General features: G+C 33.5%; 1 protein-coding gene across 1 annotated transcript in view; it reads right to left on the reverse strand.

Annotated features, from left to right (window-relative positions):
• Cntn5 (contactin 5) overlaps positions 1 to 20,413 on the reverse strand; it is a 1,225,793-nt gene that overhangs the window by 733,333 nt on the left and 472,047 nt on the right. Inside the window, exon 3 of the mRNA XM_015489961.2 lies at positions 12,790 to 12,914. Within this exon, the coding sequence (XP_015345447.2) occupies positions 12,790 to 12,844 (55 nt within the window). The 5' untranslated portion in view covers positions 12,845 to 12,914. The remainder of the gene's footprint in view (positions 1 to 12,789; positions 12,915 to 20,413) is intronic.

Below are 20,413 nucleotides of genomic sequence, written 5' to 3' on the forward strand. Positions count from 1 at the left end.
TGGAGGATGGGAAAGGCAGCGGAGCACAACAGACACTAGGATGGCAATTTGTAAATCAATGGATGTGTAACTGATGTGATTCTGCAATCTGTGTATGGGGTGAAGGTGGGAGTTCATAACCCACTTGAATCAAAGTGTGGAATATGATATGTCAAGAAATTTGTAATGTTTTGAACAACCCACAATAAAAAATTAAAAAAAAAAAATCAAGAATAAATAAATGGGATGGATTGAAATTGAAAAGCTTCTTCTCAGAAAAAGAAAAAAAAATCTGTGATGTGAATAGAGAGCCTATGGAATGGGAAAAATATTACCACACACACATCAGATAGAGCACTAATCTCTATGATATACAAAGAACTCAAAACACTTAACACACACACACACACACACACACAAAAATCAAATAATGTAATCAATAAATGGGCTAAGGGACTGAATAGATACTTCTCAGAAGATGATATACAATTGATCAACAAATGCATGAAAAAAAGTTCAACATTTCTAGCAATTAGAGAAATGAAAATCAAAACAGCTGTAAGCTTTCATCTCACTCCATTCAGAATGGCAGCTATTTGGAATATAGACAACAATACGTGTTGGCAAGGATGTGGGGGGAAAAGACACACTTATATATTGCTGGTAGAACTGCTAATTAGTACAACCAATCTGGAAAGCAGTATGGAGATTCCTTGGAAAACTTGGAATGGAAGCACCATTTGACCCAACTATCCCACTGTTTTTACCCAAAGGACTTCAAAACAGCATACTACAGTGACACACCCATATCAATGTTTATAGCAGCACAATTCACAATAGCTAAATTGTGGAACCAATATAGATGCCCTTCAATAGACGAATGAATAAAGAAACTGTGGTATATATACACAATAGAAAATTACTCAGCTTAAAGAGAATAAAATCATGGCATTTGCAGGTAAATGGAAGGAGTTGGAGAATCATGCTATGTGAAGTAAGCCAATCCTCAAAACCAAAGGCCAAATGTTTTCTCTGATATGTGTATTCTTATCCATAATGATGGTAGGAGGGAGCATGTAAGGAATGGAGAAAATTTGGATATGGCAAAGGGGAGGGAGGGGAAAGGAGTGGGTGTAGGGGTAGAAAAGATAGTGGAATGAGATGGACATCATTACTCCAAGTACACATATGAAGACACAAATGATGATGTGACTCTACTTTGTGTACAATCAGAGAAATGAAAAATTGTGCTCTATATGTATACTATGAATTGAAATGCATTCTGCTACCTTGCATAACAAATTAGAATAAATAAATTTTAAAAAATAAATAATAGACTGTCAAATCACATATAAAAATATATTAAAAAGATAGTGTGCCACTATCAAGTGGGGTTTATTCAAGGGATGCAAGTTTAGTTCAACACAGAGAAATCAATAAACACTATTCATCCCATCAATAGACTTAAAAATAAGAATCACATGATTATCTCAATACATGAAGAAAAAGCACTGGATAAAATATAGCACCCATTCACGTACAGAAAAGTAGAAAAACTAGGGATATTAGGAACATACCTTAAAACTGTAAAAACTGTATCAGCTATTGCCAAGGCCAACATCATTTTATATGTAGAAAAACTGAAAGCATTTCCCTCTAAATATTGGAACAAGATATGGATGTCCTCTTTCACCACTTCTATTCAACATCATCCTTGAACATCTAGCCAGAAAAATTGGGAAGAAAGAAATTAAAGGGATACAAATAGGAGAAGAACTCAAAGTATCCCTGTTTTCTGATGACATAATTCTATATTTAGAAGATCCAAAAAAAAAAAACTCTACCAGAAAATTTCTAGAACTCATAAATGAGTTCATTAAAGTATCAGGATATAAAATTAATATCCCTAAACCAAATGCTTTCCTATATATCAGTGATGAATCCACTGAAAGAGAAATTAGGAAAACTAATTCATTCACAATAGTTTCAAAAAAACAAAATAAAATATTTGGGAATCAATCTAACAAAAGAGGTGCTCTAAAATAAAAACTACAGAACTCTAAAGAAAGAAATTGAAGAAGACCTTAGAATACAAAAGATCCCCATGTTCTTGGATAGGCAGAATTAATATTGTCAAAATGTCCATACTACCAAAAAGTGCTGTCCATATTTAATGCAATTCCTATTAAAATTCCCATGACATTCTTCATAGAAAGAGAAAGAGCAGTCATGAAATTCATTTGGAAAAATAAGATACCCAGAATAGCCAAAGCAGTCTTTAGCAAGAAAAGTGAAGCAGGGGCATCACAATACCAGACCATAAATTATGCCACAGAGCTTCAGTAACAAAAATTGCATGATGTTGGCACCAAAACAGACATTAGACCAATGGTACAGAATTTAGAATACAAAGAGACAAACCCACTTAAATACAGTTATCTAATACTAGACAAAGGCACCACAAACATACAATGGAGAAAAGATAGCCTCTTCAACAAATGATGCTAGAAAAATTGGAAAACCTATGTAACAAAATAAAATTAAACCTCTCTCACCCAGCACAAAATTCAACTCAAAGTGGATCAAGGACCAAGGCATTAGACCAGCGACCCTGCACCTAAAAGAAGAAAATGTAGGCCCAAATCTACATTATGTTGGCTTAGGAATGGAATTTCTTAAGAAGACTCCTAAAGCACAAGAAGTAAAAGCAAGAATCAACAAATGGGATGGCATCAAACTAAAAATCTTCACGGCAGAGGAAACAATCAAGATTTTGAACAGAGAGCCTACAGAATGGGAGAAAATCTTTGCCACCTGCACCTCAGATACAGTATTCATCTCCAGGATATATAAAGAAGTAAAAAAAAATTAACACCATAAAATCAAATATCCCAATCAATAAATGGGCAAAGGGACTGAACAGGCACTTCACAGAAGAAATACAGTTGGTCAACACATATATGAAAAAATGTTCAGAATCTCTGGCAATTAGAAAAATGCAAGTCGAAACTACACTGAGGTTCCATCTAACTCCAGTCAAAATGGCAATCACGAAGAATACAACTTACAATACATGCTGGTGAGGATGTGGGGCAAAAAGCACACTTGGGGCTGGGGCTCAGTGGTAGTGAACTTGCCTGGCATGTGTGAGGCATTGGGTTCAATTCTCAGCACCGCATATAAATAAATAAAAAATAAAGGACAATCAACAACTAAAAAAATACATTTAAAAAATATACTCATTCATTGCTGGTGGGACTGCAAATTGGTACAACCACTCTGGAAAACAATATGAATATTCCTAAGAAAACTTGGAATGGAACCACCATTTGATCCAGCTATTCCAACCCTCAGTATATACCCAAAGGACACTGCCACATCAATGTTTATAGTAGTTGAATTCACAATAGTTAAACTATGGAACAAGCCTAGGTGCCCTTCAATAGAGGAATGGATAAAGAAAATGTGATTTACATAGACAATGGAATATTATTCAGCCATAAAGATAAATTAAATTAGGGTATTTGCCAGTAAATGCATAGAACTGGAGAATGTCATGCTAAATGAAATTAGCCAATCACAATAATCCAAAGACCAAAAATTCTCTCTGATATGTAGATGCTAATTCACTTTAAGTATGGAGGGGGTAAGGGAAGAATAGAAATACTTTGGATTAGATAATAGGGGGGAATGAAGGGAAAGTAGGGGGAATAGGAATAGAAAAGATAGCAGAATGAAGCAAACATTACTTTGCTAGAGTCATATATGAATACAAGACCAATGTAATTGCACATCCTGAACAACCAAAAGAACAGGAGATTGTACTTCATGTATATATAATATGTCAAAATGTATTCTACTATCATATATAACAACAACAAAAAAAACCTAAGTAAAATTTTTTTAAAAAAGAAGAAGAAGCAGGAGCATCAGAGCCAGATGCAGTGGCACAGACTTGTCATCCACAGACTTGGGAGACTGAAGCAGGAGGATCCAAAGTTCAAAGCAAGCCTCAGATATATATTGAGGCCCTAAGCAATTTATCAAGACCCTGTCTCAACATAAAATATTAAGAAGGCTGGAGATCTGACTCAGTTAAGTGGCCTTGGGTTCAATCTCTGGTACCCATCCTCAAAAAAAGAAGCAGTCAGACACATCTCAGTGACTTCATTGCATGTATGCAAAACACTTCTCTGGGATTTCCATTGAATGGGTTACTCACTGCTTTTCTCTGTGTGTGTCCATCTAAATTCTTACCTATGGTTCAGAGTTTAATTAAGCATGTGCTAAAAAAAAATGTAAAAGTAACAAAAAATCGTGACATTAAGCAAACTTATGGAGACACAAAACATAATAATAGGTAAAGAGATGGAACTGTTAATCTTTGTGCATGCTAACAAGTCAAAAACAACTCCAATTGTTCTTTACTCTCATAAAGCTGCTCCTGTTAAAGGCAACACTGTTATTATTACCAAGCCAGACTACTGTGTATAACCTACACAGATGTGTATGTTTTCACGCTTCACCAATAAGGACCGATTTACATTTCACAGAAAAGAACCTACTTATAATAAATACTATTAAGATATCCTCCAATTGTTAAACTATTCTAAAGAAATCATAATTGATAGCCACAGACCAAAGGACTATGATGATTGAAAAACCTATTACATGGGGTATTCTGCATAACAGACTAGGTCAATTTAAACATTTTATTTTTTGATGTTGTTCCTTTGACTATGGACACTGAGTGAAAATCAATTTGTAAAGAGCTATATGTCAGGAAATTTGATTTTAAATTCAAAATATATAAAGTGTGGTTAAATTGTCTCCTTCCAATTGTTACCTCTGCACATAGAGATTCTTAAAGTATAATTTTGAAATATAGCGACAATATGACTTTTTACAGAGTAAAAATTAAAATGTATTGAGCCCCCATGTACATATTCATAAATTGTCAATAGTAATTATGATTCCCTCCAAATGGTTTCATATAATAAATCTAAAAGCTTAGCTTTTATTGAAGTTAATTTTGATTGATGAAAATAAATTTACTGATTTTAAAAGCATTTGTAAGCTCACCTAATAAGGTTATGTCACAATTTTCTATTTGCTAATATACCTGAAATAAGAATGCAGAGAAATATTCATTCTTTACTGTTTACTAAGAATAGTTAGAATTGTTACTATTTACAGATGAAACAATCACAGAATGTTTTAGTCAGCTTTTTGCTTCTGTGACTAAAGGACCCAACCACAACAACTTTAGAGGAGAAAAGTTTATTTGGGGGCTCACGGTTTCAGATGTCTCAGTCCACAGACAGCAGGCCCCATTTCTCCGGGCTTGAGGTGAGGCCACAACATCATGACAGAAGAGTGTAATGGAGGGAAGCAGCTCACATGATGATCAGAAAACAGAGAGAGAGACTCTGCTCACCAGATACATACATACACCCTGAAGCCATGCCCCCAAGTTCCACCTCCTCCAACCATACCCTAAGATTTCAATTACCTCTAAATTAATCCCTACCAGGGGATTAATCACCGATTGGATTAAGGCAATCACAACCTAATCATTTCTCTTCTGAACCTTCTTGTACATGTGAGCTTTTGGGAGATAACTCACATCCAAGCCATAACACAGAAATATATACTTATGTGAGGAACTACAAATAAACATTTTTTATTGCTATATGTGTATTCTTTGCAATGAGATTTGGAAATACTCTTTTCAAGAATTTGAACTTACTTTTCTACTCATTGATTCAGGCTTTGGCCCATGGGATTTGCTTTGACCAATAATACAGGGGCAAACATAAAACAGGCTTGAAAAGTGCTTGCAGATTGGGGTTTACACTTTTTTCTGCTGTACCTGGGAACCTGCAAGCACAATCACCTAAAAGACCCCAAGTTAGTCTGCTGGATGGTTGGAGATGAGACTAGCATACTCCTAAGTCTCTTCCCTGTTAGAAATACCCATGTGTGGAAAGAAATCAAACAATTTCTCGAAAGTGAGCGAGCAAAGCAAGATTTACTTCTGACAGAAGGGCATGCTACAGAACCAGGTTAGCAAAGTGCACCTGTGCATTTTGCCTGCTTGTATCCCTAAGGTAGTGCTGCCCTTTGCCCTGATTAGAGGAACTTGGGGTTAGAATCTATGTGATTGGATAATTTTAAAATTGGGGCCTGGTACACAACTAAAATACGAGGCTGAGTCAGGATCAAAAGTTCAAAATCAGCCTTAGTAACTTAGCAAACGTCTAAGCAACTTACCAAGACCCTGTCTCTAAGTAAAATGTAAGAAGGGCTGTGATGAACCTTAGTGGTTAAGTACACCTGGGTTCAATCCTTGATCTCAAAAAAAAAAAAAAAAAAAAAAAAAGGTGGGCAAAGGGAAGGGTTATAATTAAAATGGCTACCATACTTTCTGTTTCTCACATTTGCTAACAAGGAGTCACTCACCAGCAGTGTGAACCCTGATAAGACCATCCAATCTTACCCTGTCAAACCTCTCACAAATGGATGTGTTTCCTTTATAGATGTAAATTTGTCTTACAATAAAGCAACTTTGCAGAAGTACTCCTGTGTCTGCAATTTCTCAAAATAACCAACTCAAAATATTTTAAGATGCCAAAAGATATATTTGGGGGTGGCATATTATGATCTCCTGCAGACATACTTTGGGGTGGAGTGTCCTGAGCCCCATCACCAATGTTCTCATTTCACTCAGATTTCCCTAGTATTAATTTAGTGTTCTTTTTTCTGTAATGGAATCCTATCCAGGATACCTTATATTTAGTTGTCATCTTTCCTAATGTTTTTTTTCTGTGATAGTTTCTCCAATTTTCTTTATTTTCAATGACATTGGAAGCTTTAAAGAATACTAGTCAGGTGTTTTACAATGCCCCTTAGTTGGAATTTTTCTCATCATATTTTTTCTCATGGTTTGTCTGGGATTATGGATTTGGGGAAGAAAAACCACAGGAATGAGGCGTCATTCTCATTTCATTTTATCAAGTGTAAATTTTATTAAATGATATCCCTACTAAACTTGACTTTGATCGTCTCTGGCTGAGGCACTGATGACCAGGCTCACCCATGGGAAAATTAGTCTTTTTAGCCTCTTTTCTATTCTGTACACTTTGAAGAGTACTTTGGCAAGTTACTCTGTGAAGTTCCTTCTTAAGGGGAGAATATTCCACAACCTCTTCAACGAGGAAGTGTCTACATAAATTATTTGAAATTCATCTACATGAAGATTTGTCTGTTCTCCCAATTCATTTATTTATTCAATCTTTTATTTTCATAATTATGAACTTGTGGGTATTTTTATTATTTAAATTATAACCTAATTCTTTTTTTATTTATTTTGCTGCCCAAATTGTTCAAGTTTTGGCTAATGGGAACTCTTTCCGTTGTTTCTTGTATCATATTGGCAACACTGAGCTTTTTCTATTCTTTAAATTTGCTAATTTGTTTTAGCACTTTCTTATTTCCTGGCACTACAGGATAATATTTTACGATTTATTTGTTTTCCATCCCAGTCCTAGAATCATCATTTATTGAAGAGCCCTGGCTCCTTTAGGCAAAAATGGGTGTTAGAAAGCAAGATTTTAACACCATGTGTGCTGGTTTCTGTTGGGATGCATTGCTTCTAAGCCTTTTCAACTGGACTTTTATATGTAAGCATCTACATCTATCTTGAGCCAAATATGAATTTATTCTAATGTCTCCAACCCCAATTAATCACCATGTGCAAGATTCTAAGCCTTACCCTTTGCTTGAAATGTAACTATCCACTCCAACAGTGAGAAATCTGGCCTCTACCATCTGCTAGCCTTGGCTTAATTGTTCAATTCTAGTATGCATTTATGTTGGCTTCAGAAATGCTAAACAATATTATAAAACAGAGTACCATGCTTAAGTACAGTACCTTTTGCCCTTAGTTCTGTAAACTCATTTCAGAAGTTACTTAGGTCACCTTTACCCCCACATTCTCCTAATTCAAGCTTGCTTCATACATTGGTAATATAGTTTGATTATTTTTCATAAGTTCTGTTTTAGGTACTTCTTATCTCCTAAACTATTTCTATTTAATTTGCACACATTAAGGTTCACTCTATGATAGAAAGTTCTATATGGTTTTGATAAGTGCATAACATCATGCCTTTTTCATTACTGTTTTATACAGAGTACTTTCACCATCTTAAAAAAAAAAAAATGCCCTTTGCTCCATTTACTCATCCAATCATCCTGAACCAGCAATCACTGACTTGCTTGTCTGTAGATTTTCCCTTTTCAAAAAGTAACAGAAATAGAAACATATAGTATGAAATCTATTCTGAGTAACTTCTTTCAATGAGCAACAGGCACATAGGAATCATCCATGTGTTTATATGATTTATAATTCATTCTTTTTTATCACTGTTTAAATCACTGAACAGTACTCCATTATTTGGATTTCACAGTTAGTTTATACAGTCATTTATTGAAGGACACCTTTGTTTCTAGTTTTCAATTATTATTAATAAGACTACCATAAATATTTATAGAGAGGTTTATGTTTGGACATGATTTTTTTTGTTTGACACATAATAATTGTAACTATGTTCAAATGAGTTAGATAAATGCCTAGGAACTCAATTGCTTCATCATTTGAGCTTTCTCTCTGTAAGAAATTGCCATTTTTAAAGTGACTACACCATTCTACATTCTCGTTATCAATAAATGAGAGTTCCTATTGCTCCCCCAGATCCTTGTAAGCATTTGACATTGTTTCTATTGTTAATTTTTTGTTGTTATTGTAGTCATTTTGATGTGTGTGGTGGTATCTTATTTTACTTGTGGATCTATTTTGAATATAAGGTTGTAGGTTTTGTGAAAGTTGCCCAATCTTCATTATCCTCATTATCCAGTTAAAAAACATAGGATTGTAATAATTCTTTTATATTTCTTAAACACTCCTAAAATAACCCATTCATTATGAAGATGTGAATTTGGTGTCAACATATCTTATATACAAACAGAGATATGATAAATAGTGGTATAAAGGTGTATTAAGAATTGTATGCAAAAAAAAATAAGAGAGCTCATGTATAATGGCATAATTTGGTGTGATCATACTTTATATACAGAGTTACAAAAAATTGTGCTGTGAATGTATAATTATGAATGTAATGCACTCCTCTATTGTCATGTATGTAAGAAATAAATTTAAAAAAGAAAGAAAAAAATAACCCATTCATTTAAAAACTGAATAAATAATGCACTGTGGTGTATGCCTGTAATCCTAGTGGCTTGGGAGGCTGAGGCAAGGGGATCACAAGTTCAATGCCAGCCTCAGCAACTCAGTGAGGGCCTAAATAACTCAGTGAGATCTTGTCTTTAAATAAAATTTTAAAAAGGCGGGCACTGGGAATGTGGCTCAGTAGTTGAGTGCCCCTGGGTTTAATCCCTAGTATTAAAAACAAGCAAACAGGAAACTGAATAAATAAAGGAAACATAAGTAAATTCTGGGTTTTCTCATATCTCTTCAATCAAATTTTCTGTTTCAAACAGAGCAACCACATAAAATGTGCTCAAGACCTAGAGTTTCCTTACCCTCATTTCTGTAACAGCCATCGACTGACTTGGGTGTCAAATAAGCCCACATTGTGATATTCACAATTTAAAGCAGTGATTTAAAAAATCAAAAAAATAAAATATCAAATTATTAAACAGTGAAGTAAATATTAAGTATAAGTATTGACCAAGTAATGAGAGAAGAATAGGACCTCTACTTCCAGAATAATATGATAAAATAAAAGAATAAAGATCAGTTTTCATTTTTGAAAACGGATTCTTTCACATTGAATAGACTTAATTTTCACAGATGTATACAGAAGAGCTAAAATTAATCTGTTTAAAAAATAACTGATGTATTTGCTCCATCTTAAATGCAGGTATGATAACTAAAGATTAGATTCCATGTAATAATTACAAATTTCCTTTGTTTTCCTCTTATCTTTCTGCTTTGCTTATTATGTTTGAAATACCACTTACCTCAAATCACTCTAATTATTGCTATCTTTAACAGTCTTGTTTACGCCCTGGAAGAATAACAACTGGGTAGCCACATGAGCTGGGGACCTGGCAATTACAGACCCCACTTCAGGCTGAGTCTGCTTCTCTTTCCACAACCGCAATATAATGCCTCTCTTGGAGGGAGTTTATTTGGGAAAATAGTGTTGGGCCAGTACAAGAGAGAAAAAAAAAATAGGACTGTTACTTAGACTATTACCTTTCCCTTTATCTAGCATTTCAATTTATAAATAGAAACACTGGACAGTAGTGAAAGTGAATCAAAATATTGCATGAACATAGAACTAAAACCAAACAAACAAAATCTATTGACTGTTTTTGAAGTTAAAACTGGGCATTTTTAATTTCATCTCAAAACCCTACTTCTATCCCTATCAGTTAGTTTGTGAGTTTAAATGTAGAATGACATTGAGAAGATGAGAGAGAAATAGAAAAAATCATCAGATAGTAATACTGTGCTGAAAGAAAAAACCTGAGATAGGACAAAATATCCATAGACTCCTTTATTTAATTTTTTAAGTAACCATAATGTTGATGAACTGTAAGTTTCATTTAACTTTCAATGTCTTTGTAATTGCACACCTTTTTATGTCACCACAGACCTGTCTACCAACATTTTATCTTTCACATCTCTTACTTACTTTACCCATTTTTTATAAGCACTGTCTTCAGCTTATAAAATTAATACAATACATTCATAATTATTTACTGTGTTACTTTGCAGTTATTTAATTTCTTGAAAACTGATCCTTTCAAGGACCAGTATTAAAAGATGGAAGAGGTTTTTACCTATCTTTTAAAGCATTTAGATATATTCATGCATGTTTTAGATGCGACAACATATACACAATTTGTGACTGAAAGGTTAAATTTATCTCTGTACTTAAAGAAATTCTATTAGGTTTCAAACAAGATTTTGGAGCACAATCTGATAGTAAGTTAAAGATTATCTTTGATGTTATGGAAAACCACACATCATATATATATATATATATATATATATATATATATATATATATATATATATATATATTTTTNAAGTTCTTAAAAAAATTTATATATATATATTGAGAGAGAGAGAGAGAGAGTTGAATTTACATTGGTAGTATTTCACAAATAGTAAACATTTTATGAAAGACAAAGAATATCTGCTATAAAATTAGAATGCTAAAAATATGGTTCAAGTGATTCTGAAAGTAATTTATAATACATTCTATCCGGGTTTGTTCTGCTATCTGTTCTTTTTTTTTTTGGACAATCTGCAGTTTTCTTAATGACACCCAATGCAGAAAAGGTTAAGTTGCTAGGAGAATGTGTTTCATGCTTTTAAACAAAAAAAAAAATTTAGTATAGTCAATTTTTGTTGCATAGTAATATAACAAGATATAAATGTTAAGGCTATTTGTGGTCATCTATAAAATGCATGCTCTGTACTTCATATGGCCATGTAGTCTATATTATACCCATTTTCATGCATATATATGCTATGCATTATTATATGTATGCATATGTTACATATGCATATTTACATTTAGTATTTGCAGAGTACTGAATTACCTTATATATATCAAAGTAAATATCTTATTATATTAAAATTAAGTTCAGTATACTTAAAACATTACAAATATCCTTAAAATTAAAGCAATCATTCATTTTAGAATTATAAATAATTACATTTTCAGACCCCCTTATTATATGTTACTTAAATTTTATTTTTAATAAAGACATTGAGTTAGATCAAATCAAGCTATAATTATTATGTGCATAGTATTTAAATTATTACTGCAATTCAATTTCTTGACATTAAAAACAATAAACTCTGCCATCTTAATTGTTGTCATAGTCCAAAGAACATAAACTGCTTTTATTTTTATTATTTATTTATTTATTTATTTTAGTTCCTGGGGATTGATACCACTGAACTATACCTCCAGTCCTTTTCCATTTTCATTTTGAGACACCATCTCAGCAAGTTGCTTAGGGCATTACTATGTTGCTGAGGGTGACCTTGAACTTCACATCCTCTTGTCTCTGCTTCCTGAGTCTCTGAGATTAGAGGTGTGTGCCTCTACACCAGCTCATAAACTACTTTTGCCAAATAAAAGATCACACTTTATATCCAAGATGCAGAACAATAATACTGAACAAAACAATGTTAGGGAAGCTAAGACACTAAATAAAAATACATTGGTACAGGTTCTTTTAAATAACATCATATATATTTATATGTGTCTCTTTATATACATATATAAATATCTAATATATAAAAATATATAATACATATATAATGTAAAGCCATTATTCTGTTTTTATATGGTGAAATTTAGCATTGTAGTTATTATAATGTAACTTTTATAATGACTTGATATAAATATAAATATATATATGTACATATATGCACACAAAACCAAGTTTCCTGAAAGCCAACAATGGCTTTGATTGTAAACAAAAATCAATGAAGTAGATACTTATATTATTAATATTTATAGTTTTTGTATTGTTTTATATTATATATTTTGATGTTATTACATATTTTTATAATATTGAATTGTATATGACTTTTTGCTCTGCTAACAGAAATTTAAGGGATGTTTTGTCTTTCTCTTGCTGAAAGATATAAAAATTAATATAAACTTTAACAAACACCAGAGGACATTTTGTAAATAAGATCTTGAATATAGTTCTGTTAATTGATACTCAGAAAATTAAATAATTAGGCAGGCCTTTTACCTGAAAGACACCCGGTGACTGAGAGAAACAGAATTAGTGTCCAAAAGGAGGCCATCCTGGGTCACTGGAATCTTGTGTGCTCCAGCGTGTCTATCAGTGCTGATATTTCTTCATTAAAGATTGCCCTGTTGTAATAGATAACAACTTTCAAAAACAGAGAAAATAAATGACACAACAACACAAAAATCTCCTAACATGATAAATAACATAAGTGGAAAGGTCAGATGAATATACACTTGAACATTGACCACAATAAAATAGTTTCTGTTACAACTCAATTAATGCACAGCACAAAAACTTCAGAGAAGTGATAAAGTCTCACTATCACATTTATTTATGTAGGATATTCCCTTACAGATAGTAAAAACATCAGGTTCTAATGGGGATAATTTTTCCTCACAGAGAATGTATAATAGCCATATTTATTACATTAGACAAATTATTGTACTAGAAAAATAGGATAGAGGAACCAGTTACATTAATATATGCTCCTCTGCTCTAGAACATAACTAATGATCAGTTAGCCAAGTGATTTTACACATTGTGCCTGTAAACTCCACAGGGAATACTTCTCATTTAATTATTAATGTCAACTGCCTTTGTTTATAACTCCTGTGATTATCTGTACTTGTTAGAGTTCCCTCCTTTGGTGAGTTATTTCTCTCAGCATCTTTTGCTAGCCAGAACCTAAGGGAAATAAGGATTTTCATGAATATTTAATATCTTTGTTTAATGCCACTTTTATAACAATAACCGGTATAACACATTAATATCCTTAATTTCATTTTTTCCTGAATGATAGAATAAGTGTAAAAGAATATAAAATTCTAACACTGAACTTTCTGTAAGAACTTGACAAATACATATTGGAAATTTCTGTCCTATGTAAGCAGTTTCAGATTTTTGGGGTGCTAGCTGTGATTCTCTTGGCCAAAGATGACTCAATTGAGAAATAATTGCCCAGTATGTTGACGATTTTTATACAATAACTGCTTTCTTGGTGTGACCCTTCTTTATTGACTTAGGCGTCCAGGTTATGTCTATCTTTAAGGAATAGTTTAAAAATATAGACAAGCATTCTTCCCCTTACTTACTTACAATTTAATATAATTATACTAAAATAGGGAGTCTCTTGTTAATTCTTCTACCTGAATAAAGCTAGTTCCATTTCATTGATATTTTAAAATATATGCCTTGATAGTCTTTTTAATTTCATGGATATGGATCACTAGTAGAGAAGAAAGTTAAAAGTTAATAATGGCTGATTTATTTTTAACTACCTCTCATCAGAAAGAAACTTTCCACTGCTTTTTATTTTGTCCTGAATAAATATCAGAAACAAGTACAATTTAAAGCACAAAAAATGGCCTCATAGATAATTTTTACAGTTTAGAACATTTTTATTATTTATAAACTGCTCTTTACCAGAAACGAAAAATAAAATAAAATAAAATGAACATATCCCATGCAGCAACTGAAGAAACTCGAAGTTTGCTAGAACTATAATTATAATTCATGAGAACAGCATATTTGAATAAGTTAATTATCATTTCATAAGAAAATTGTCCTTCCTTGAATGTGAGTCCTGTGAATGTAATATAGTTTTGAGTAAACTCAAACTTGTTTGATGAGCTTCTGCTCATTCCCATGTCCCCCCAAATTGTCCTTCCTTTCTCTATTATCAATGTCTCAGTATTCTCTGTTGTCTTAAACATTTATCATCAAAAATGCTAATACTCCTGGAGCGCTGTGTGCTATGCATTGGGAATGTTGAAGAGAAAATCCACATACATGTGTGCTCCTCTGCATTCTACAGACACAGAAGGGGAACATCATAGAGAGCCACCAGCAGGATGCCATAAGTGTTACATAGTAAAAGAGCTATGTAAAGAAGAGCTGATTCCTAAAGATGGCAGGAGCTGGGAATAGTAGAGCAGGATCTTCAGTAAAATGGCAAGGCAGTCATTGGCCTTCTGGTGGTCTCACCACCAGAGGAGAGAGGGTAACTTTGAAACAGGTTTAGGCAAAGCCTCTCTGATAAGATGTTGTGTGGGCTGTTTTGAAAGAGTCTTTACATGTATACTCCAGACATTTTTTTTTCCTTATTCTCTAATATAAATGATGGTAGATTGGATTTGATTGCTAAGAAATCCATTTTATAGTAAAAGCTCTTTAGAAAAGAAAATGTGTGTGTGTGTATGTGTGTGTGTGTGTATTCTCAAGCATCAATACTTGGTTCTGAGGGATTAAACACACAAAATACCATACATTCTTATGAAACAATGTGCTATGGTTTGGATCTCAAATGTTCTCCAAAGACCAATGTATTGAAGCTTAACTGTCTTCCTGTGATGATATTGGTGAGTGGTGGAAACTTCAGCAGGTGGGAGCCAAGTGGGAAAGAATAGGTCATTGGGGGCATGCCCTTGAAGGTCCCCTTCATCCCCCTTCTCTCTCCTTGCTTCCTGGCATACCAGGAGGTGAGCAGCTTGTTCCACCAAATGTGCTCCCTGCCATGAGGTACTACTGCTTTGTCACAGACCGGAAATCAGTGGACCAATTAACTATGCATTAAAACTTCGAAAACCATGAGCCAAAATAAATATTTCCCTGCTTATTAGTTGATTATGTTAGAAATTTTGTCTAAGAGAAAGCTGACTTGCTCATTTTAAGATATATAAATCACATTCTTTCTTCCTTTTTTCCTTTTTTATTCTCTCTCTCTCTCTCCCCTCTCCCAAGCTGGAGGGGAAGATACCAGGAATTCAATTCAGGGGCACTCAACTACTAAGCCACATCCCCAGCCTTATTTTTTCTATTTTACTTGGAGACAGGGTCTCACTGAGTTGCTAAGCACCTTGCAGTTGCTGAGGCTGGCTTTGAACTCACAATCCTCCTGCTTCCACCTCCCTCACCATTGGGATTACAGGTGTGTGCCACAGCACCCAGCTTCTCTCTCGTTGATTAAAGTAAAAGGTATATGTAACAGTCTCAAAACTCTGGATATGTGAACCTTTTATATGCTTTCCCTCAAAACACATTTATCCTATGACTTTAAGAAAATTACTATATCAAACTAATAATGAAAGGTAATTTATCACACATATTAAATTCCTTCTAGATGCCAGATTAAATTATAATCAGTAAACAAATGTCACCTTAGTAAATCAGAATGGTATGTATTTAGAAATGCCTTATTGGAGATTAACAGGTAAATATTACACTGTTGTTCACAGAGAGATTGAAAAGCCAGCAATACTAATTTGGAAACTACCAATCAGAAACATATTTTAAAAGCCTTCAATTTTTTTAAAATAATTTGTTTCAGTGCTTAGAATATATACCCATTATCACATGTGATATGTAAAGACCACTGATTGGAATGACCTATTTCTCTGCATTTCCCTGAATTATTGCAGTTATTTGTAAGCAAAGTATAATAAGTAATCATTGTATCAGGTTTCAGTTACAAATTATAAAGAACAAATACATTGTGGGGTTTGACGGCCTGAACAAGCATTTAAAAACATCACATCTTAAGAGAGCTAGTTATATGCTATATAAAATAAATGAGGTAATAATATATTATCACTTAACTACAAGTTAGTCTTTCTCTTAAAGATCCGCAAAGGAGACCTCTTTCAATGACATATGTGAAAACAGAGAGGGGGAGGGATGTTTATTATTGACTGCTGACTTCTCCCCAGTTCTATATGGGGTGGTGCCTTGTGGGCAATTGTCATACAGCAGTTAAAATTATATTTTAGAACATAAATCAGATTGTACCATATTTCTGTGTTTTGCTCTTAAAATAAAACCCCAAATACTTAATATTGTTTACAGGGCCATATGCACTCTGATGCCACCTTTCTGTCTTCATTTTCTAAACATCCTGAACTTACTTCATTCTCAGACTCAGTTTCTTGCTGATTTTTAAATTGGCCAGGCATTCCTGTGTCTTCTTTCTGGACATCTCCAAAATCACTCCTTTTTCTACCTTACAGTTGTAAATCATCAAAAATTGATCCTTTAACCTTCTAGAGGCCCTTCTTGATCCCTCTCTTTAAAGCAAGCCACTTCCTGCTAGCCCTGTCACCAATTTTCCCTCTTATTTTTCTTCTTAGTAATTTTTGGTGTCTAAGGTTACACTTTTATCTGTGTATTTATTATCTTTTTCTCCTACTCAGTGTCATATACATGAAAGTAATGATGTCTGTCTCATTTATCTTCATAGATTTAACTTCTAGAAAATGAGTGGCATTCAGTAGGTGTTCATTTACTCTATTTTAGATAACAATGATTGAATAAGCTGTAGCCTACAGTGAGCACATTATTTAGTATAAGAAGAAAGATACCACTGTTTCTCATATTTCTGTAGCACTTGTAACATTGTGCTAAGCCCTTCACTGTCCATCTTCTGGTAATGTCTTATGAATAAAGATAATTTATCCAAGATATTTTATAGATATTTACCTAGTAAAGACAGAGTTGGGGTGAGAACTCTGTTAACCCTTAAGCTGTCTCATCTCACACAGGATTACCAGCAATCCCTCCAACAGTCTCTAGAGCCATTTTATCTGCCCTAATTGAGACTAATTGAGTTAATAAAAATATTTAAAAACAACTCAAACATGCATACCTTAAATGTTGTCATCTGGCTAATAATTTTTTTTATATTCCTAGACAAAAGGGATTGAAGATGAGAAAGATGTGATAGGAAAAGGGAAGAACAGAGGAATGAATGCAATCAGATTTTAATATGTGTATAGGAGGATGTAGCACAGTAGGTCCCAGCCTCAGGTGTATCTACAGGACACTAATGAAAAAAAAAAAAAAGCAAATTGTAAATGGGTTGAAGAGGGATAAGTGGAGGGGAGGGAGGGGAACAGTTGTGGGGGCGGGGAAGTGCTGAGGACTGAATTGGAACAGGTTATGTTCCATGCTCTGATTATGTCAGAGTGTATACCAGTATTTTATATAACTAAAATGAACTTTTAAAAAGGAGTGTTCCTAATTAGGAATATTTTGGTGGACACATTCTCACTTTTATTTATTTATTTTATCCAAATACTCTTACTATTGTACCTTCATAATTCTAGGATTTTCATAATGCTTATTTAAATAACACAATTACAACTACATGTGCAGTCTGCACAAACAGACTTTAGACACAAGCACACTGAGTCTTGGTAGTCATACAACTTACCAACTTACAGTGAGGTAGCTAGTTAATTATAGAGGTAAATCTGCTTAGATATGAACATTTCATTTGTTTTGAGTTATTTTTATTTATGGAAGTAATAAAGGATGTTAGTTATTCTGGCAAATTGGAAAAGTAGAGGTTAAATAAAAATGTCTCTATTCAGTTTGTATATGTCAGAACTATTACATGAGATACTTGGGCATAAATTTTGGTGAAGGAAGTAAAATTATGAAAGATCTCTTTTTTTTTTCTGGAAACTGTATGCTCCATCTAAACCAGAAGTTTTCCCTGAGACTGGAGCTAATGGCATCTTTTCATGAAAGATATCTCTTAAGGTATGTGTAAGGTCAGAATAGGGTTCACAGAGAAGGAACATAAAATATGCTTTTGACGGGAGTTGTGTTCTAGATAACCTTGATGTTCTCTAGCTCAATGCACCTGGGCAAATCAATAGACAATAAGATGCAACAGAGATGTAGAAAAAAATAAAATACAAATAAAAATGTGTGTTTGTGTTATAATTGCTATCATATATCTCTTGAAGGCCAAGCAACAGTGTCAGGAAGTGGGTAGACAGAATTTTGGCTCTTAAATATAACTAGACTGAATTATGATACTGTGAACCACAATGAAACAAATGACAGTTCTGTACCCTGACAAGATGCTCTGGGATGTAGCAGGGAACCTGAGTTCACCATTGTTACATGTTTTAGAGATATTCTTCATGATTTTCTATTGTATGTTGTTTAGCATAGTGAAAATCTATTTCTCTCATTCATTTTAATCTAAGATCAACTTTTGACCCCAACAGAACTTGCCCTTGTGGAAGAAAATCCAGCAAGAATTTAATAAGGAATAGCACCAGTCTTCTGAGACATTAAGTCAACTTTATCATTGTAGTTAAAACATAAAAGTAGAGAAAAATATAGTTGACGATTATTTATGGCTCAGTAGTTTACTTAAGTCTTGATTAGAGCTGGAAAAAAAGACAATTACTTTAGAAATCAGCCATCCACCAAAGGTCATGGTTCCCAACTGACACCAGGACAGGGTCACTACACCTGCCACCATGTAAAGACAGACAGGCCTTGTGCCGTGTTGGGATCCAGAGTACTTGTCCATGGCCAGGTGGTAATAGATTTCTCTTTCTATTAATTTGAGAACTGTTTCTAATAACTAAACTTCCTTCTTAAGGCAATATTCAAAATATTATAAAGTGTTCATAAAAACCTTAATAAAATATTTAGAAAGAAAAAAATTAAACCACCAGAAGTCAAAGCTAAATCAGAGCAACAGTTTGAAAATTGAAGTTAACTTTTACTGTTAGGTCACTTCCCAAATTCCGATAAACTTCAGGATGATGTTCTTGGCTACTCTGAAAGTAGATACCTAAACATAGGTTCTAGATCCCCACGGGTAGATATTCAAATAGGAGAATCCAAATGTGTAGTTCCCAAATAGATCTCTCTCCAGAAAGAAATTCTACTCAGAGAAAAGTAAATTAAAAATTTCAGTCTTAAACTGTGGATTTGGATGGAAAGGCAAAAGAAAATCTGAGTGAAAAAATCCATAGTCAATATTTACAAAACATATGATAAAACAAGTCTCTGTGAGAGTCGAGAGAAATAATGAATGTCAGAATCAATATGCAAAGACTTCAAATATTTGACTTTTCAGACACACACATGCATGCACACACACATGTATATACATGGTCTTTAAAAAAATAAAAGAATTGGTACCATGAGAAAGAAGAGAAACAAGAGAAATGAAGAAGTTATCTAGAAAGAATCCCAGAAAGGCAAACAGAAAGTTAAAAAAGAAGATGAACTGAACAAGGGTTTTAGTGAGCCCATAATTAAGTATGTCTAATCAGATTTCTAGAAAAAGAGAGAATGGGTTGAGGCAATATACAAAGATAGAGATAATTGATAAGATTTTAAGAAACTGATAAAAGTTAACAATTTTAAGATTCAGGGAGACCAGATTTAAAAAACAAAACAAACAAACAAATAAAAAACCACAAAGAAGGATGGATCCCCACGCACATCATAATAAAAATGCAGAACACCCAAAATCACAGAGAAAAATAAAACAAAAATCCAGAAAGAAAAAAGAGAATTAGCTATAAAACCATGAAAATCAGATTCAGTTAACTTCTTGTTATCAATCATGGGCTGTGAAGAAAAAAAAAAAAAAGCTATGAAGTGCTATGAGGAAATAATTATCAAAAATCAAAAGGAAGGGGGCTGGGGATGTGGCTCAAGCGGTAGCGCGCTGGCCTGGCATGCGTGCGGCCCGGATTGGATCCTCAGCACCACATACAAACAAAGATGTTATGTCCGCCGATAACTGAAAAATAAATATTAAAAAATTCTCTCTCTCTCTCTCTCTCTCTCTCTCTCTCTCTCTCTCTCTCTC

This window comes from Marmota marmota, unplaced genomic scaffold (genome assembly GCF_001458135.2).
Source record: "Marmota marmota marmota unplaced genomic scaffold, marMar, whole genome shotgun sequence".
In the NCBI taxonomy this organism is placed as follows: Eukaryota; Metazoa; Chordata; class Mammalia; order Rodentia; family Sciuridae; genus Marmota; species Marmota marmota.